This window comes from Bombyx mandarina, chromosome 10 (genome assembly GCF_030267445.1).
Source record: "Bombyx mandarina strain Sakado chromosome 10, ASM3026744v2".
NCBI lineage: Eukaryota > Metazoa > Arthropoda > Insecta > Lepidoptera > Bombycidae > Bombyx > Bombyx mandarina.
The window spans coordinates 8,392,822-8,411,561 of NC_143217.1; the positions used below are offsets into that span (position 1 = coordinate 8,392,822).

The following is an 18,740-nucleotide window of genomic DNA, read 5'->3' on the forward strand; positions in this document are numbered from 1 at the left end:
ATTCAAATTTTTCATTATGTTAAAAATTTGAATTGGCGCGTAACCGCAACGATGCAACGCAATAACTGCAACACGGTCTTCTTTAAGCGTCCACTCCATATTTAAAAATGAGTAAAATTCTAAAATTTCTAACATTTTTATTTTCATGAACAATTCGAAATTCGAATTCAATAAACTTTTTTCTGGCCAGCATTCTAAAAGAAAAGTTTTTACTGTGTGACAATACTTATGACCTGACTAGTTATACATATTTTTTAAAGTTACAGCTGCATACATTTTAACTGTTTCTAGGACACCTACAAATAGGTAATGTTCATTGCTTTTAATTTTATAATAGTATTTCCTTAATTTTAGATTAGATTTTTTCTGTTATTAATTATTAACCTGAATAAAAGGATAAAATTTAATACTTAGTGTTACGTATTGGATGCCGGATAGTGTTTACATTTTTTTTTTTAATTTTCCTCTTCGGCGTTACAAATATTTTTTGGCTTTGCTCCGATGGTTGAAAAATGCCCGAATGATCACCAAAGGCTTGCGTTCTGAAGCTGTTCATTTTTATAATTTTTTGCAATTTTTCTATTGTTTTAGATTGTTCATCTCGTTCCATTTCATTAATCAATATTGGTAAATTTGCGCAACATATCCATAAATAAAACATTCCCACTGAAACAATTTCATATTATTAACTTATAATCTATTTATTTATACATAATATAGACAATTCAATGTGTGTATGTAAGACCCTTTTCGATGGAATTTTCAGGAAATCTTCAGATTTGCCTAGCCAAAGAAAAAAAGCTATATCAAAATAAAAACTAGAATATTACCAAAGTAATCATCGAATTCTATTAAATAATAATATGAATTATTTAGGATAACACAAAAACTACTGGTTACATCTCTATAAAATATAAATGGGACCAATTTGAAGCACCAATTTTCAAATAGGTAAAAAAAGAATCATCAGAGTCGTTTCACCTAGACAAAGTTCTGAGGTAATACACTAAAATAAAGTCGAATCGAAAACCTCCTACTTCTTTGCAGTCGGTTAAAAATCATGAATGCTTTGTGGGTTAAAACACCGACTATAGGTATTACTACTCTGGGGAATAGGTTTTATTTCGCACAGCTATGCTCTTTCTTTATGCTATTAGTTCGTGAACATAATACTGTTACGTCGGTAAGAGTAACGCCGTATGTATATCGCCGAATAGCCGAACGGATATCGAAGGTACTAGTAAAATCGAGAAGTACACCGCCATCTATTGTCAGATAGCAAAAACACATGGAAGCTACTCGACTTGCCCAGAATGTTCTCGATATATCTAGGAATGTCGTATCGACTATAGCAGCAGCAGAGATAGCACGAATGCAGTCAGTAATCGGAACTACTCGAAGCGAAACTGCGAACGAATCACCTGAAGCGAAGCGGGAGAAGTGAATTAAGAATTTTAAAGTGTTCTGTGAGTGTTTTAAGTGTTAACACAGTGTTAATTTGCACTTCGGTAGAATTTTTATTTCTCCCGAACCCCAGCGCGTAACAATATATTCAGAATTAATATGTAAAAAATTATGCCTACTAACCACCACAGTCGCGTGACGAGTGCACCCCATTTGCATCTAAGTAAGCCAAGGACACTTGGTAATGACATTAATTGCAAAAAACAGTTATTATTTAAGTAGCAAATGTAAGCTTTAGCAGTATCTAAGTGCATATTAGTAAACGTCTATTTCACTATAAAAATAAAACTCACACAATAAAAAACCGCCGAAAACACTAGCTCCAATTAGAACACCAATATCCATCGTATTTTGTTTCAGTATTAACAGCCCAGTAGCAACAAGGGTCGAAAACATAACGAGTCTTAACAATTCAAGTAATATAAAGGAAACCATGAGGATATTATTTCGCTGAAAAGGAGAACAATCCAGTAGTGCGATATTTTATTGTGATAGTTTTGTCGCCTAACTACTTAACACGTATTATAAATATTAAAAATGATAACAAGTACATCCGTCAGGTCCTCGTTACAGCACACTTCGAGGCAACCCCCTCTGCTCAGGCTCTTAGGTGCTTAGTTCGAGTTTTTGACATTCTCGATAGCGTAAAAGTTAAATCAAAGCGGTGAAACGTTTCCCTTCATTTGCCGCTAGGGGCGCTGGTTCAACTGCATACCAATTTGAGTTAAATTTTACGCTATCGAGAATGTTAAAAAACTCGCACTAAGCACACTGATCCGGTGTGCTACTTAAAATATATTTGTGAATTTCGAGAGTTTCTTGCGTTGCTTAGAGAAGTATCGTCACAATTCAGTGCGGAAACAAAGAGGCGATTGCCACTTTCTTCGCTTGTCTTTCTGTTTTCCCTGCATGTATGATAGGGCCGTGTATTCGTCGTAACATTACGGTAGGTTGATAAATGGTAGTGAACGAAAAGCGATGCCCGGCCTCTGCGAATTCACCATATCGCAGAAAGAGGCGGCGGAGCTCTTCTCCACTGAAACGCGGCCGCCGAGGTTACGGCAAAAGCAGGCCGAACAATACAGATTGTTACGACCCATGTCCTCGGGAAATCGTAACGCCATAAAAATCTTGGATACTTATTAATTACCTAACTCACCACATAAGCTCCGTATATAAACATTATGCATATAAAAATGTAAAAACATGATAATGTCACAGTAAACGAAATATACTTGACTGGATCTGAAAAAAAAAGAAAATCTTTTATTTTCACATAAAAACAATTCTTTTTTTTTGTAGAGAACACTCACCTTCGCTGACGTTAATTAAATAATCTTCGGCGTAAATAAGATTGTAGTTGTTGATCCATTCGGTGATTTCATCTTCCAAAGTGTTCGCGTAAGTGTAACCCAAACAACACAATATGAGTATGAAAATTGCCTGAAACTAGAGTTTCTTAATAGTAAGAATATTCTATATATAGGGGAAAGTGGGGGAATTGGGAACACTTAACTTCAAATCTTCAAAACTAATAGAAAAAAGTCATAAACATAATCAACTTTCATTGTAACGTAAGCTTTGCTTACCTATCTACTTATTGATAACAAAAAAATCTCCAAAATCAACGTTTTATTAAAAATATTAATAAACTAAAAAAACAATAGCGTTCCTTTTTACCCGATACCATATGGGATAATTGGGATCGTCCCGCGGGGGAATCGGGAACGGTACGGGGTAAATAGGATCGACACAGTTAAATCCCGATAATAACTACAAATTGTTCTATCAGCACATATCTCATATTAACCTTGACTAGTCTCGCCTGCAGTGCATTTTTCAGGTGCACATGATCCAATCTTCTGTCGGTGGTGACTCATATTTTTCGTTACACATTATGCAGTAAAACTCTTTTTTTTTATCTTATTGCTTAGATGGGTGGACGAGCTCACAGCCCAACTGGTGTTAAGTGGTTACTGGAGCCCATAGACATCTACAACGTAAATGCGCCACACATCTTGAGATATAAGTTCTAGGATCTCAGTATAGTTACAACGGCTGCCCCACCCTTCAAACCGAAACGCATTACTGCTTCACGGCGGAAATAGGCAGGGCGGTGGTACCTATCCGCGCGGACTCACAAGAGGTCCAACCACCAGTAATTACGCAAATTATAATTTTGCGGGTTTCACTTTTATTACACGATGTTATTCCTTCACCGTGGAAGTCAATCGTGAACATTTGTTGAGTACGTAATTACGTAAAAACACGAATGCACCGGACGTCTTATCTCTTAGGCCACGACGATTTCAACTCCTCTTGGTTTTCATTTTCTAAAGCCTTCTTCAAATTTCTCACGACTTTACTCTTGATTTTTAGCTTCTTCTTTGTAGTATATTGCAAGATTTTCAATTTTGTATTTAGTTTCAGTCTTACGTACATAATTTCGAGACATTGCGGGTAATTAAGAACGTAAGGGGTAATTAGAAATGTTCCCAATTACCCTCCTGATGCCGTTCCCAATTGCCCGAAGTAGTCAATATAAATCAAAATGGCCGCCATGCTCAGTAGAATTGTTGGCGAACTTCAAGTCGCCTAAGATTTGAAAACATATAATACGTACATGATAGAAACTAAATAGTGTGCCTTTTGAACTCAAAAATATTATAGTAACATCTATTGTAACACATGACAAAAATTACATCATAAACGTAATAAAGATTGTTTGATTTATCGTGACAGCATGCGTGCAGCCTTTCACTCTCACTATTGCCTACGAACTGAAGGGCGCTGGAAGTGTGTGTTGAAAAATATCGGGATGACCTAGTATAAGGGGAAGTAGTACTTCCCTAGGTGTTCCCAATTACCCGCCGTTCTCAATTCCCCCACTCTCCCCTAATTTAGATAGGTAGAAAAAGGGTGCGTGTACTTATGTACGCACGTAAGAAGTTATACTTTATTTTTATTAAATTTATTTCTTTTATTTTATTTAAATTTTAATCAATTTGAAAAGAAATCGAATAAACAACATCCTCAAACACGCATATTGGACATCCCTTTTCTTGACATCGTATAAATTCGGTAATTCTCGGTACGGTTCGGAAAGTTCACCTGCGGCTATATTCAGACTCGCCAAGTTACGTCGGTCGTATTGTAATGAGCGATTTAGTGGGCAACTTCATTCTGTTAATTTTGTGTCACGGTGTGCGCGCATCGTAGAATTTCACTCTCATCAAATTTTCATAACGCGCCTAAATAAGTATAACTTCAATAAAATAGAATATAGAATAGTCTATTGCTATTTGTTTGCTTTGAAAGATTATCATTTATTTTTCAATCTTTATTTTTTATTGTTTTGATGGGTGGACGAGCTCAGCCCACCTGGTGTTAAGTGGTCACTGGAGCCCATAGACATCTACAACGTAAATGCGCCACCCACCTTGAGATATAAGTTCTAAGGTCTCAAATATAGTTATAACGGCTGCTCCACCCTTCAAACCGAAAGGCATTACTGCTTCACGGCAGAAACGGCACGGGTGGTGGTACCTTTTTTTTTATTGCCCTTGTAGGCAGACGAGCACACGGCCCACCTGATGGTGAATGGTTACCGTCGCCCATGCACTTCAGCAATGCCAGGGGCAGAGCCAAGCCGCTGCCTACCGAAACCGCGCGGACTCACAAGACATCCTACCACCAGTAGATCACCCGTAATCAGACCACCAGTAATCATAATTATGTATTTAGTTTTATTAGGTATATAACGTAACGTTACTGACTATTGAAGGCACGCTAGCAACCGTTTTCCCGCTGCCATTCTAGTACCTACAACTGAGAATTTGATTGCATATCTCGCCCTAGGTAGAGGTATTTGTTTTATTATACGTATATAGGCTCTATTGCTTAATATTAACGATTTATTCAAAACAAGAACTTACCAAGCAAAAAAGTCCGATTAAAATTCCACCTAGTCTTAAAGAAAACCAAAAACAACAACTGTAAACTAATGCCATTTTTTTTTCCAAAGAACTATTAAGCGCCTACTTTTCATATTAAACTTATTTCATTTTTAATACTTAAAATACAATAATTGCTGGCCTGATTTCTGGGATTGAAAACTACAAATGGCGTGGTTGCGTGAACACTTGCCATTGTCCAATGTAAAATGTAAATGTAGGATGTATACCTGCCATTCATGACACGTATACGTGATTCTATAACTTTTTGTTACGTTAATTGCTTAGTATTGATTCACTAGATTTTAAAGATTGATAACGTGGACAATGTGAGTTTTTTAATATACCTACTGCTACACTAAAAGTAAACAAACATATGTCCAAATCAGTCCAACAAAATATAAAAATATCTAAAATCAGTCCGGTGCATTCGTATTGAGCGATGCACCGGTGTTCGAATCCCGCAGGCGGGTACCAATTTTTCTAATGAAATACGTACTTAACACTATGTTCACGATTGACTTCCACGGTGAAGGAATAACATCGAGCAATAAAAATCAAACCCGCAAAATTATAATTTGCGTAATTACTGGTGATAGGACCTCTTGTGAGTCCGCGCGGGTAGGTGCCAACACCCTGCCTATTTCTGCCGTGAAGCAGTAATGCGTTTCGGTTTGAAGGGTGGGGTAGCCGTTGTGACTATACTGAGACCTTAGAACTATATCTCAAGGTGTGTGGCGCATTTACGTTGTAGATGTCTATGGGCTCCAGTAACCACTTAACACCAGTTGGGCTGTGAGCTCGTCCACACATCTAAGCAAAAAAAAAAAAAAAAACTATGATCGCCCACTATGGCTGTTTTTGACAAAATACAGAATGACATAAAACGTTCGAGTATTGAGAGCTTTTTCAAGCTTCGTCAAGCTAGTAGACGAGCTCACGGGACTCCGCAATAGCAGTTAGTTTCGTGAATAATGATCAATGCTATTGCCTCCCCTACTAACGAGTATCATATTTTACCAAGATTACTTAGAAGTACTAACATAGAAAAGGACTGTCTATTTTTTATTTATTAATTAAATGATAATCCCAAAAAATCCCAAATTTTTCATCCGAAAAAAGAATTTCCCGATATTTTTTTCCCGCGTACCGCTTCAACAAAGCGCGGCATCTCTTCAGTCTCAGGTCCATTAGATGAGCATTCAAACGATGTCCTGTTTTTCTTCGATATGCCCGAAGCCCTAAGTCTTCATTTAACACCCTTTTCACCGTGGTTCTGCTTAACCCCATCTGAAGGGCCAACAGTTTCTGCTTACGTTTGGAATTTCTTTGAATTCGCGCCTTCACAGCTTTTATCACTGCTGGAGTCCTAACAGACCGAGGGTGACCACTTCTTGACCTGTCATCTACACTAGAGTCTTCATTGTATCGTTTGATGGTACGATAAACGAATCTGTTGGTTATATTCAAATTTTTCATTATGTTAAAAATTTGAATTGGCGCGTAACCGCAACGATGCAACGCAATAACTGCAACACGGTCTTCTTTAAGCGTCCACTCCATATTTAAAAATGAGTAAAATTCTAAAATTTCTAACATTTTTATTTTCATGAACAATTCGAAATTCGAATTCAATAAACTTTTTTCTGGCCAGCATTCTAAAAGAAAAGTTTTTACTGTGTGACAATACTTATGACCTGACTAGTTATACATATTTTTTAAAGTTACAGCTGCATACATTTTAACTGTTTCTAGGACACCTACAAATAGGTAATGTTCATTGCTTTTAATTTTATAATAGTATTTCCTTAATTTTAGATTAGATTTTTTCTGTTATTAATTATTAACCTGAATAAAAGGATAAAATTTAATACTTAGTGTTACGTATTGGATGCCGGATAGTGTTTACATTTTTTTTTTTAATTTTCCTCTTCGGCGTTACAAATATTTTTTGGCTTTGCTCCGATGGTTGAAAAATGCCCGAATGATCACCAAAGGCTTGCGTTCTGAAGCTGTTCATTTTTATAATTTTTTGCAATTTTTCTATTGTTTTAGATTGTTCATCTCGTTCCATTTCATTAATCAATATTGGTAAATTTGCGCAACATATCCATAAATAAAACATTCCCACTGAAACAATTTCATATTATTAACTTATAATCTATTTATTTATACATAATATAGACAATTCAATGTGTGTATGTAAGACCCTTTTCGATGGAATTTTCAGGAAATCTTCAGATTTGCCTAGCCAAAGAAAAAAAGCTATATCAAAATAAAAACTAGAATATTACCAAAGTAATCATCGAATTCTATTAAATAATAATATGAATTATTTAGGATAACACAAAAACTACTGGTTACATCTCTATAAAATATAAATGGGACCAATTTGAAGCACCAATTTTCAAATAGGTAAAAAAAGAATCATCAGAGTCGTTTCACCTAGACAAAGTTCTGAGGTAATACACTAAAATAAAGTCGAATCGAAAACCTCCTACTTCTTTGCAGTCGGTTAAAAATCATGAATGCTTTGTGGGTTAAAACACCGACTATAGGTATTACTACTCTGGGGAATAGGTTTTATTTCGCACAGCTATGCTCTTTCTTTATGCTATTAGTTCGTGAACATAATACTGTTACGTCGGTAAGAGTAACGCCGTATGTATATCGCCGAATAGCCGAACGGATATCGAAGGTACTAGTAAAATCGAGAAGTACACCGCCATCTATTGTCAGATAGCAAAAACACATGGAAGCTACTCGACTTGCCCAGAATGTTCTCGATATATCTAGGAATGTCGTATCGACTATAGCAGCAGCAGAGATAGCACGAATGCAGTCAGTAATCGGAACTACTCGAAGCGAAACTGCGAACGAATCACCTGAAGCGAAGCGGGAGAAGTGAATTAAGAATTTTAAAGTGTTCTGTGAGTGTTTTAAGTGTTAACACAGTGTTAATTTGCACTTCGGTAGAATTTTTATTTCTCCCGAACCCCAGCGCGTAACAATATATTCAGAATTAATATGTAAAAAATTATGCCTACTAACCACCACAGTCGCGTGACGAGTGCACCCCATTTGCATCTAAGTAAGCCAAGGACACTTGGTAATGACATTAATTGCAAAAAACAGTTATTATTTAAGTAGCAAATGTAAGCTTTAGCAGTATCTAAGTGCATATTAGTAAACGTCTATTTCACTATAAAAATAAAACTCACACAATAAAAAACCGCCGAAAACACTAGCTCCAATTAGAACACCAATATCCATCGTATTTTGTTTCAGTATTAACAGCCCAGTAGCAACAAGGGTCGAAAACATAACGAGTCTTAACAATTCAAGTAATATAAAGGAAACCATGAGGATATTATTTCGCTGAAAAGGAGAACAATCCAGTAGTGCGATATTTTATTGTGATAGTTTTGTCGCCTAACTACTTAACACGTATTATAAATATTAAAAATGATAACAAGTACATCCGTCAGGTCCTCGTTACAGCACACTTCGAGGCAACCCCCTCTGCTCAGGCTCTTAGGTGCTTAGTTCGAGTTTTTGACATTCTCGATAGCGTAAAAGTTAAATCAAAGCGGTGAAACGTTTCCCTTCATTTGCCGCTAGGGGCGCTGGTTCAACTGCATACCAATTTGAGTTAAATTTTACGCTATCGAGAATGTTAAAAAACTCGCACTAAGCACACTGATCCGGTGTGCTACTTAAAATATATTTGTGAATTTCGAGAGTTTCTTGCGTTGCTTAGAGAAGTATCGTCACAATTCAGTGCGGAAACAAAGAGGCGATTGCCACTTTCTTCGCTTGTCTTTCTGTTTTCCCTGCATGTATGATAGGGCCGTGTATTCGTCGTAACATTACGGTAGGTTGATAAATGGTAGTGAACGAAAAGCGATGCCCGGCCTCTGCGAATTCACCATATCGCAGAAAGAGGCGGCGGAGCTCTTCTCCACTGAAACGCGGCCGCCGAGGTTACGGCAAAAGCAGGCCGAACAATACAGATTGTTACGACCCATGTCCTCGGGAAATCGTAACGCCATAAAAATCTTGGATACTTATTAATTACCTAACTCACCACATAAGCTCCGTATATAAACATTATGCATATAAAAATGTAAAAACATGATAATGTCACAGTAAACGAAATATACTTGACTGGATCTGAAAAAAAAAGAAAATCTTTTATTTTCACATAAAAACAATTCTTTTTTTTTGTAGAGAACACTCACCTTCGCTGACGTTAATTAAATAATCTTCGGCGTAAATAAGATTGTAGTTGTTGATCCATTCGGTGATTTCATCTTCCAAAGTGTTCGCGTAAGTGTAACCCAAACAACACAATATGAGTATGAAAATTGCCTGAAACTAGAGTTTCTTAATAGTAAGAATATTCTATATATAGGGGAAAGTGGGGGAATTGGGAACACTTAACTTCAAATCTTCAAAACTAATAGAAAAAAGTCATAAACATAATCAACTTTCATTGTAACGTAAGCTTTGCTTACCTATCTACTTATTGATAACAAAAAAATCTCCAAAATCAACGTTTTATTAAAAATATTAATAAACTAAAAAAACAATAGCGTTCCTTTTTACCCGATACCATATGGGATAATTGGGATCGTCCCGCGGGGGAATCGGGAACGGTACGGGGTAAATAGGATCGACACAGTTAAATCCCGATAATAACTACAAATTGTTCTATCAGCACATATCTCATATTAACCTTGACTAGTCTCGCCTGCAGTGCATTTTTCAGGTGCACATGATCCAATCTTCTGTCGGTGGTGACTCATATTTTTCGTTACACATTATGCAGTAAAACTCTTTTTTTTATCTTATTGCTTAGATGGGTGGACGAGCTCACAGCCCAACTGGTGTTAAGTGGTTACTGGAGCCCATAGACATCTACAACGTAAATGCGCCACACATCTTGAGATATAAGTTCTAGGATCTCAGTATAGTTACAACGGCTGCCCCACCCTTCAAACCGAAACGCATTACTGCTTCACGGCGGAAATAGGCAGGGCGGTGGTACCTATCCGCGCGGACTCACAAGAGGTCCAACCACCAGTAATTACGCAAATTATAATTTTGCGGGTTTCACTTTTATTACACGATGTTATTCCTTCACCGTGGAAGTCAATCGTGAACATTTGTTGAGTACGTAATTACGTAAAAACACGAATGCACCGGACGTCTTATCTCTTAGGCCACGACGATTTCAACTCCTCTTGGTTTTCATTTTCTAAAGCCTTCTTCAAATTTCTCACGACTTTACTCTTGATTTTTAGCTTCTTCTTTGTAGTATATTGCAAGATTTTCAATTTTGTATTTAGTTTCAGTCTTACGTACATAATTTCGAGACATTGCGGGTAATTAAGAACGTAAGGGGTAATTAGAAATGTTCCCAATTACCCTCCTGATGCCGTTCCCAATTGCCCGAAGTAGTCAATATAAATCAAAATGGCCGCCATGCTCAGTAGAATTGTTGGCGAACTTCAAGTCGCCTAAGATTTGAAAACATATAATACGTACATGATAGAAACTAAATAGTGTGCCTTTTGAACTCAAAAATATTATAGTAACATCTATTGTAACACATGACAAAAATTACATCATAAACGTAATAAAGATTGTTTGATTTATCGTGACAGCATGCGTGCAGCCTTTCACTCTCACTATTGCCTACGAACTGAAGGGCGCTGGAAGTGTGTGTTGAAAAATATCGGGATGACCTAGTATAAGGGGAAGTAGTACTTCCCTAGGTGTTCCCAATTACCCGCCGTTCTCAATTCCCCCACTCTCCCCTAATTTAGATAGGTAGAAAAAGGGTGCGTGTACTTATGTACGCACGTAAGAAGTTATACTTTATTTTTATTAAATTTATTTCTTTTATTTTATTTAAATTTTAATCAATTTGAAAAGAAATCGAATAAACAACATCCTCAAACACGCATATTGGACATCCCTTTTCTTGACATCGTATAAATTCGGTAATTCTCGGTACGGTTCGGAAAGTTCACCTGCGGCTATATTCAGACTCGCCAAGTTACGTCGGTCGTATTGTAATGAGCGATTTAGTGGGCAACTTCATTCTGTTAATTTTGTGTCACGGTGTGCGCGCATCGTAGAATTTCACTCTCATCAAATTTTCATAACGCGCCTAAATAAGTATAACTTCAATAAAATAGAATATAGAATAGTCTATTGCTATTTGTTTGCTTTGAAAGATTATCATTTATTTTTCAATCTTTATTTTTTATTGTTTTGATGGGTGGACGAGCTCAGCCCACCTGGTGTTAAGTGGTCACTGGAGCCCATAGACATCTACAACGTAAATGCGCCACCCACCTTGAGATATAAGTTCTAAGGTCTCAAATATAGTTATAACGGCTGCTCCACCCTTCAAACCGAAAGGCATTACTGCTTCACGGCAGAAACGGCACGGGTGGTGGTACCTTTTTTTTTATTGCCCTTGTAGGCAGACGAGCACACGGCCCACCTGATGGTGAATGGTTACCGTCGCCCATGCACTTCAGCAATGCCAGGGGCAGAGCCAAGCCGCTGCCTACCGAAACCGCGCGGACTCACAAGACATCCTACCACCAGTAGATCACCCGTAATCAGACCACCAGTAATCATAATTATGTATTTAGTTTTATTAGGTATATAACGTAACGTTACTGACTATTGAAGGCACGCTAGCAACCGTTTTCCCGCTGCCATTCTAGTACCTACAACTGAGAATTTGATTGCATATCTCGCCCTAGGTAGAGGTATTTGTTTTATTATACGTATATAGGCTCTATTGCTTAATATTAACGATTTATTCAAAACAAGAACTTACCAAGCAAAAAAGTCCGATTAAAATTCCACCTAGTCTTAAAGAAAACCAAAAACAACAACTGTAAACTAATGCCATTTTTTTTCCAAAGAACTATTAAGCGCCTACTTTTCATATTAAACTTATTTCATTTTTAATACTTAAAATACAATAATTGCTGGCCTGATTTCTGGGATTGAAAACTACAAATGGCGTGGTTGCGTGAACACTTGCCATTGTCCAATGTAAAATGTAAATGTAGGATGTATACCTGCCATTCATGACACGTATACGTGATTCTATAACTTTTTGTTACGTTAATTGCTTAGTATTGATTCACTAGATTTTAAAGATTGATAACGTGGACAATGTGAGTTTTTTAATATACCTACTGCTACACTAAAAGTAAACAAACATATGTCCAAATCAGTCCAACAAAATATAAAAATATCTAAAATCAGTCCGGTGCATTCGTATTGAGCGATGCACCGGTGTTCGAATCCCGCAGGCGGGTACCAATTTTTCTAATGAAATACGTACTTAACACTATGTTCACGATTGACTTCCACGGTGAAGGAATAACATCGAGCAATAAAAATCAAACCCGCAAAATTATAATTTGCGTAATTACTGGTGATAGGACCTCTTGTGAGTCCGCGCGGGTAGGTGCCAACACCCTGCCTATTTCTGCCGTGAAGCAGTAATGCGTTTCGGTTTGAAGGGTGGGGTAGCCGTTGTGACTATACTGAGACCTTAGAACTATATCTCAAGGTGTGTGGCGCATTTACGTTGTAGATGTCTATGGGCTCCAGTAACCACTTAACACCAGTTGGGCTGTGAGCTCGTCCACACATCTAAGCAAAAAAAAAAAAAAAACTATGATCGCCCACTATGGCTGTTTTTGACAAAATACAGAATGACATAAAACGTTCGAGTATTGAGAGCTTTTTCAAGCTTCGTCAAGCTAGTAGACGAGCTCACGGGACTCCGCAATAGCAGTTAGTTTCGTGAATAATGATCAATGCTATTGCCTCCCTACTAACGAGTATCATATTTTACCAAGATTACTTAGAAGTACTAACATAGAAAAGGACTGTCTATTTTTATTTATTAATTAAATGATAATCCCAAAAACGCTACGTAGCGCTAAGATTGAGAATTGAGGCGTAGGACTATGTTGGAAAAATATCATTCCTGAACCTTCAATGAAATTTGTAAAGGATTATATGTATTAAATAAGCATGAGAATTCTAATAAACATACCATTGAAATCTCAAAAAACTCCTACCATTTTATCGAGTTTATATCATTTCATCGCATTTATTTCCATTAAACTTTGTTCTGGAATTAAATTAATTTTACTTTCCCTAAAACAGGCATAGTTTCAACCTTTCGTTTGCACAAAAGTTAACTATCAACCCTTTGCCAATCAATTAGGACAATCTTGAATAAAGGTGTCGTTTAAGCGAACAAAATAGCCTGGTAATTCATATCTTAAAGTAAACCACATAGGCACGCTTATAGGAAAAATCATTTTCATTTCTATACTGAATCGTTAATAAGCCTGGTGTAAATGGTGGGCTAATAAAATTTTGTTTCACTAACGAAACATTAGATTTTGAGTTTCTTATCTCATCGTTAATCATACCGAATCGAAGCTTCAAAGAAGTTGTTAAAACTTTCGGTAAAGTGATTCTTGCTAAAACTTATAGTAACACTTTCATAAAAATTGTTAACATGATGTTTTAAACGACTTTAGACTTTAGACATAGGTAGTAGGTACATTAAAATATTTGTATTTTTTAATAAAATAGGTAGCAATTTACTGCAATATGTCCCTAATTTTTTTACCGAAATCAGCTAAAGGAAAATATTCTTCAAATAGTAGCATAATAGCTTAATATTTCCTCATTAATCTTTAATCTATGCCTAGTCAGGTCATAAATTCTGTCACATGTTTAATGTAAAATAATTGAAACAAGTTTATTCATTATGTAACCATTCATATACCAAAATGAATAATTATTTATTGGATGTTATTGTTTTCTTAATTGCTGTGATGCCAACTATTGAAGTGATTACATATTTTATTCTATGTTATAGTAAAGAAAATAAATGATGTCATCTAGATTTAGCGGTTTAATTTTTTTTAAATACAATTGAAGTTAAAAACAACATTCGCCTGCTAACAAGCTAGAGTCTGTCGAAGGGAAGCGATCTCGGGTAGATTTGGGGGTGGGTGGCAGATTGTCAACATCCCTATTAGGACTTGAACTTGTCGGGACAACACTAGGTAGGCAGCTTCATTATCGATTTGGTGCCTAACCTTCGATATGTATGTGACCGTGGTCTGCACGATAATACGCCCGGTGTACTCCAATTGAGCGATCTGACAATGACGGTGTTCAATTACACAGGCAGGTGCCATTTTTTCTAAGAAAACATGACTATACATGACGCGTTTTATACATATATTTACCTAGTCAGGTCATAAATTCTGTCACATGTTTAATGTAAAATAATTGAAACAAGTTTATTCATTATGTAACCATTCATATACCAAAATGAAATTAACAAAACATAGATTCTTATGACACTAAAGTTTATTCAAAATGACCTCCATGATTTTGAATACAGGCCTTCAATCTGCGCGGCCAGTCGTCTATCGCAGCACGAACGAGGTCCATGTCAATATCGGCGGCTGCCTTAACCAAGGATGTCTTGAGTGACTCCAAATTGGGATGATGCTTTGAGCACGCCTTTTCCTCCAAGTGTTGCCATATCTTGTAATCTAACGGATTCAAATCTGGACTGGAGGAGGGCCAGTCTTCGTGCCGGATGAAGTCGATTTCACGCGCCGCCAGCCTGTCTTGTGTGCTCTTCGCTCTATGAGCTGGCACCGAATCTTGTTGGAATACCCAGTGCCTGTTATTGAACATGGTATGAGAAACAGGCTCCACAAGGTTCGTCAGGACTGTATTTGATACACAACTGCATTCGTTTTTACACCTTTCTCACAAAAATGTACCTCTGTTAAGCCCCAATAAGAAACTCCCAACCATATCATGAGCGAGGTTGGAAAATGACCTCGTTGGACACGCGGGATACGGTTGCTCGCTTCTTCACTAATGTGTGCGTACACCTTATCATTTTGTTTGTTGTAGCTCTCTTCTACGGTAAAATTTTTTCATCCGAAAAAAGAATTTCCCGATATTTTTTTCCCGCGTACCGCTTCAACAAAGCGCGGCATCTCTTCAGTCTCAGGTCCATTAGACGAGCATTCAAACGATGTCCTGTTTTTCTTCGACATGCCCGATGCCCTAAGTCTTCATTTCACACCCTGACTACGTATATATAAGTGAATTGCTGTTCGTTAGTCTCGCTAAAACTCGAAAACGGCTGGACTGATTTGGCTAATTTTGGTCTTGAATTATTTGTGGAAGTCCAGAGAAGGTTTAAAAGGTAGATAAATATGACAATGCTCGGAATTTAATAAAAATAACAATTTTGTTTTTCCTTTGATGTGTCCCCCGTCGGACGGATTCCTTTTGTTTGTTTTAAGTTTATTTTATACAAAAGTTTAGGTCTTTTATTTATCGATTGAGGCACTACGAAGGCTGCCGGGTTAGCTAGTGCTCAATAAAAAATAAACATTTCGAATACTTGTGATATTAATTATCTTCGGTTGTGTTGACTGGTTTCCAAATTATTAGTCTATTGTATGGTATAAATTAACTCCATAGGTACCGTAAAACACTTAATATTTGAGAACTCCTTGGAAAGCATCGACTCAGACCACCGACCTATCGTCACGCAGCTCGGTCGCCCGCTCAACCATGGAACAGTCACAAGAACCATGGTGGATTGGAAGAAGCTGGGCACGTGCTTAGCCGATGCCGCTCTACCAATCCTCCCCTGCAGCCCGAATTCAACTCCATCCCCGAGGATACAGTCGAATCCATAAACATCTTCACCGAACACGTCTCTACCGCGATAATAAGGTGTTCTAAACAAGTCGATGTGGAGGACTGCTTCCACGCATCAGACTTTCCCCCGAGCTTAGGGATCTCTTAAGAGTTAGGAACGCAGCAATCCGGGCCTACGATCACCAAGCATACTGGCGACTAGCTAGGACCCTCAAGTCCGAAACTATCGTCACTATGCCGCCTCTAGTACGCCCCTCAGGCCAACCACCGGCTTACGTTGACGATGACAAGGCAGAGCTGCTGGCCGATACACTGCAAGAGCAGTGCACCACCAGCACTCAATACGTGGACCCCCAACACACCGAGATAGTCGACAGGGAGGTCGAGCGCAGAGCTTCCCTGCCGCCCTCGAACGCGTTACCCTCTATTACCACTTCCGAGGTTAATGAGGCGATCACTAACCTGCAACCACGGAAAGCTCCAGGATCCGACGGCATCCGCAATCGCGCGCTAACAATGTTACCAGCCCAACTAATAACAATGTTGGCCACCATCTTAAATGCTGCTATGACGAACTGCATCTTTCCCGCGGCGTAGAAATAAGCTGCCGTTATCGGCATACACAAGCCGGGCAAACCGAAAAACGATACCGCGAGTTACCGCCCCATCAGTCTCTTCTCGGCGATAGGCAAACTATACGAACGACTTCTTCGTAAACGCCTCTGGGACTTCGTCGCGTCCAACAAAATATTGATCGACGAGCAGTTCCGCTCCAAACACTCGTGCGTCCACCAAGTGCACCACCTCACGGAGCACATCTTATTAGGGCTGAATAGGCGGAAACCCATCCGGACAGGAGCCCTCTTCTTCGATATAGCGAAGGCGTTCGACAAAGTCTGGCACAACGGTTTGATATACAAACTGTATAACATGGGAGTGCCAGACAGACTCGTGCTCATCATACGAGACTACTTGTCGAACCGTTCGTTCCGATATCGAGTTGAGGGAACGCGCTCTCGCCCCGTCACATAACAGCTGGAGTCCCGCAAGGCTCAGCCCTCTCCCGTTACTGTTTAGTTTGTATATCAATGATATACCCCGGTCTCCGGAGACCCATCTGGCGCTCTTCGCCGATGACACGGCTATCTACTACTCGTGTAGGAAGAAGTCGTTGTTACATCGGCGACTCCAGACCGCAGCTACCACCATGGGACAGGGTTCCGGAAGTGGCGAATCGACATCAACCCCACGAAAAACACAGCGGTGCTCTTCGGAAGGGGTCATTGAGCATCCCACTCCCGACTAGGCGTGTCAACACCTCCACCTCCGCCATTACCAACCAACCCATACCGTGGGTCCCGAAGGTCAAATACTTAGGCGTCACCCTCTACAGAGGGATGACATTCCGCCCCCACATAAAGACGGTACGCGACCGTGCCGCTTCATACTAAGACGCCTCTACCCGATAATGTGCAGGTGAAGTAAAATGTCCCTTAGAAATAAGGCAACACTCTATAAAACTTGCATACGCCCCGTCATGACCTGTGCAAATGTAGTGTTCGCTCACGCGGCCCGCACTAGCATAAAATCATTTCAAGTCATTTAATCTCGTTTTTGCAGGATAGCCGTCGGAGCTCCGTGGTTCGTCAGGAACGTCGACCTCCATGACGACCTGGACTTAAAGTCCATCAGTAAGTATCTGCAGTCGGCGTCATTTCGGTTCCTCCCGATCCTCTAATGGTGCTTTTAGGTACCTCAAGCACCGGTCATCGTTCTCGTCAAACCCGTCGCTTGCGACGAAGGGCTCGACGCGTAAATTAACCCTTAAACACAGCCCACTGAGTTTCTCACCGGATCTTCTCAGTGGGTCGCATTTCCGATCCGGTGGTAGATTCGGCGAAGCACGGCTCTTCCTAGGATTCGTGTTAGCAACGTCATCAGGTTTGAGCCCCGTGAGCTCACCTACTAGTTAAGGTTACGCTGATATAACCTCTCAAGGCTCAGCTTAGGTAGGATAACAAAAAAAAAATATAATGGATGGCAAACGATAACCTGCTGTCAGTGTCAATTATAAGATCTAATCACTGAAGGATATAATAATATCACGAAGCCCGCTATAGAAAGCAGAGTATTAAATACACTTGACATTGGCGAAATCTAAAAGGAAACGCCATAAACCTAAGAGATAGAGAGATAGATATAATAATATCCCAGCACTAATCTAGAGTTTTTTTAAAGATATTTTATGACTTGGTAACTGAGACCTTTAAGTCATGTCTTATTTTAATTTATATTATTCATATTTAATGAAAAATGATATTATGGAGTGAAATGAAATGAAGATGATTAATTTGAGACATTAATCAACTGGGATGAAATTAAATGAAATGAATTGAGATGATACGGGATGAAATATAATCTCAGTAAAATGGTGGTCATTTACTAAGATTTTTCAGTGGACTTTTTGGAGGATCCCGAGACGTTACGTCTAGCGGCTTTGTTTAATTTTCCAACATTTGTGCACTTTCACAGATATTAAACAGTTAATAAACCACCATT

General features: G+C 38.6%; 2 protein-coding genes across 2 annotated transcripts; both read right to left on the reverse strand.

Annotated features, from left to right (window-relative positions):
• Nucleotides 1–226: 226 nt before the first annotated feature.
• On the reverse strand, nt 227–5,819 carry LOC149502201 (uncharacterized). The gene is made up of 5 exons (XM_089730547.1): nt 5,400–5,819; nt 2,778–2,913; nt 2,624–2,709; nt 1,758–1,914; nt 227–666 (listed from the first exon to the last, which is right to left on the reverse strand). The coding sequence occupies exons 1-5, from the start codon at nt 5,472–5,474 to the stop codon at nt 404–406; spliced, it is 717 nt and encodes a 238-aa protein (XP_089586673.1). The 5' UTR covers nt 5,475–5,819; the 3' UTR covers nt 227–403.
• Nucleotides 5,820–7,125: 1,306 nt separating this feature from the next.
• Nucleotides 7,126–12,682, reverse strand: LOC114251550 (uncharacterized). Its single transcript, XM_089730368.1, has 5 exons — nt 12,280–12,682; nt 9,659–9,794; nt 9,505–9,590; nt 8,639–8,795; nt 7,126–7,547 (listed from the first exon to the last, which is right to left on the reverse strand). The coding sequence occupies exons 1-5, from the start codon at nt 12,352–12,354 to the stop codon at nt 7,285–7,287; spliced, it is 717 nt and encodes a 238-aa protein (XP_089586494.1). The 5' UTR covers nt 12,355–12,682; the 3' UTR covers nt 7,126–7,284.
• Nucleotides 12,683–18,740: the final 6,058 nt, after the last annotated feature.